This window comes from Octopus bimaculoides, chromosome 15, assembly GCF_046866305.1.
Source record: "Octopus bimaculoides isolate indiv1 chromosome 15, ASM4686630v1, whole genome shotgun sequence".
NCBI classification, from domain to species: Eukaryota; Metazoa; Mollusca; class Cephalopoda; order Octopoda; family Octopodidae; genus Octopus; species Octopus bimaculoides.
Genome location: NC_142942.1, coordinates 56,543,023 through 56,545,425, shown reverse-complemented (window position 1 = coordinate 56,545,425; position 2,403 = coordinate 56,543,023). Strand labels below are relative to the sequence as shown.

General features: G+C 40.1%; 1 protein-coding gene across 1 annotated transcript in view; it reads right to left on the bottom strand.

Annotated features, from left to right (window-relative positions):
- Window positions 1–1,463, bottom strand: part of LOC106881479 (PDZ and LIM domain protein 1) — a 46,453-nt gene extending 44,990 nt beyond the window's left edge. The window contains exon 1 of the mRNA XM_014931878.3: window positions 578–1,463. Within this exon, the coding sequence (XP_014787364.1) occupies window positions 578–679 (102 nt within the window). The 5' untranslated portion in view covers window positions 680–1,463. The remainder of the gene's footprint in view (window positions 1–577) is intronic.
- Window positions 1,464–2,403: the final 940 nt, after the last annotated feature.

The following is a 2,403-nucleotide window of genomic DNA, read 5'->3' as shown; positions in this document are numbered from 1 at the left end:
GGTGGGAGATACGGATAATTTAGCCCTAAGATATGCCTAAATGAAAGATGGGGTGGTAATCGGTGGACCATCTTTGATCATAAGTCAGGTCGGTCAACAACAAAGCTAGAAATAACAGCTAAATACCCTTGAAATCACATCCTCCTATCTCTGAAAAGCTAATGATAGATTCGTAAGGCACTCTTAGTTATGTGCATCCGCCAAAGGATTAAATGGATGATCCCTGAAGTGTGGGATTAGGTACTTTTAATAACTTTATTGGCATTCACTTCGAAATTCCGCCGTGGTCGGCCAACCACCGGCGAATCTTCGAGACTTTGCATACGTGTGGGTGTGTGTGTGTGTGTTTATATGTGCATGGAGGGCGGTAGTACGGAGGCAAGTTAACATGCAGCGGTTGCATGCACACCAAACAAGAGAAACGATAATAATAATAACATTAATAATAATAATAATAATTATTATTATTATTATTATTATTATTATTATTATTATTATCAAAAGAAGAAAATAATAAATAATGAAACATAAAAGTAAACGAGCAACGAACGAATAAAATTAATGGTAATGAACTTACTTTTTTAACTGAAAGTTGTTGTCTAAAATCGAGTCCACCTTGTAAACGGAATCCCCACGATTCACCTGGGCTTTTTTGCAAGTGAATAACGGTAGCTGCCATGATAATGATCTCCTACTCACTGTGTACTTGGATATAGAAATAGTTTTCCTTTTTTTTATTATTCCTTTCCTCTCGTTTCGTCTTTCGTTCAATTATATTCTGTGTTTTTTTTTTTTTTATTATTATGAACGATCAAATTATTGGTAAAAGTTGATCCAAATTCACTGATCAAATCAGCCACTTTTTTTTATTAAGATCGATAGTCTGATCCACAGATTTCCTTATTACTTTTTTCCTGCTACCGACTGACTGATTCAGTATTGGTTCGGCTCGTTGGGTTAGTTTGTTAGCTAGCTATTTGACAAACTGATTCCTTGATTTAACGATCGATCCGTTGATTTCGTTATACGCTGAGTTCAATCGCTGCGTTATCGTAAACACTCTGCTTAACAGTTGGTTTAGCTGTGTTAAATCAAGCAGGTTTTAAGATGGACTAAATTACGTCAGTCGGCAGAGAAGAAGCTCGATCCACCAAAACAGCAGCGAATAGTCTATCTTTCTAAGAGACTCTCGAAAAAAAGCGATGATAAAAATATACGTAGAAAGTAAAACAAGCAAGAGAAAAAAAGTAAAACAAAGAAGGTAGGTTTAATGAGATAAGATGATGATGCCCCGCCTCCCGGGCCTCAATTGACGTCTCAGATTCAGATAAATAAAAGAGGAAAAGTAACACTTCTGTCGTCTTGCCTCACTCTTTTTCCCTCTTATGGTTGTTGGCTTCGGTCAGGTTTTCAATGCGAGCAGCAGTTACAAAGCAACAAGTCAGTAGCGACCGTGGAGGGCGCAGGCGGCGAGGTTGCCGGGAGCGGAGAGCAGGATGTATATGTAGTGTGTGTGTGCGTGCGTGCATATATATGTATGCGAGTGCGTGGGTATATCTGTGTGTGTGTATGTGTGTGTGTGTGTGTGCGTCGTGGGTGTTGGCATGTAGTAGAGATTTTGATTTTCATTTTTAGTCTTGAATACGGATGGAGGGCAGAGAGAGAGAGAGGGGGGGGAGAGGGGGAGGGAGGGAGGGAGTAAAAAAGGGGTGTTATGAAATAGAGAGAGAGAGAGAGAGTGTGTGTGTGGGAGGAGGCAGACTTAGCGAAAGAGAGAAAGAAAAAAGGAAAGGGAAGAGAATGAGGGGGTTGAGAAAGAGAGAATGAGCGAGGTTAATATGTTTAATTACTGAAATAACTTTGTAATAAGTGGTGCTTGCTGTTGTGGTTGTTGTTGTTGTTGTGGTTGCAGCTGTTCATTCCCCCTCCGCCACCAAAGTCAGCCCTGGTCGAAAAGGCCTGAGTTCAAGTCTTTTCCCCGTCCACTCTTTTCCCCATGTGCTAAACCACATTATCGAACATGTCTTCTATCAGCGACAGCCAATTGATTAGTGATTAAAAAGGGATTATTGAATGAACTGTGACACACGTGAGACGGATGTAACGGTTGACCGGGTGGACTTCTCGGAATAGCCATCACTGTCTCATGGAGTTGGAAAAGGGCAACGAATTCGGGGTGGTTGGTTCATTCTCTGAAAGATTTTTATTGTCCAAAGCATTTAATTTTTTAAAGGTTGTCAATAATAGAAAAAATACTGCATAATTATTTTATTTACAACTGCACGATGTGATTTGAAGGGGTTTTTTCTATTATGTTTAGCATGTCGAGCAACCAGGTAGAGGCTCCTTGTCTTTCATCCCTATCGGGGTCGATAAAAACGTACCAGTTAAGTACTGGGGTCG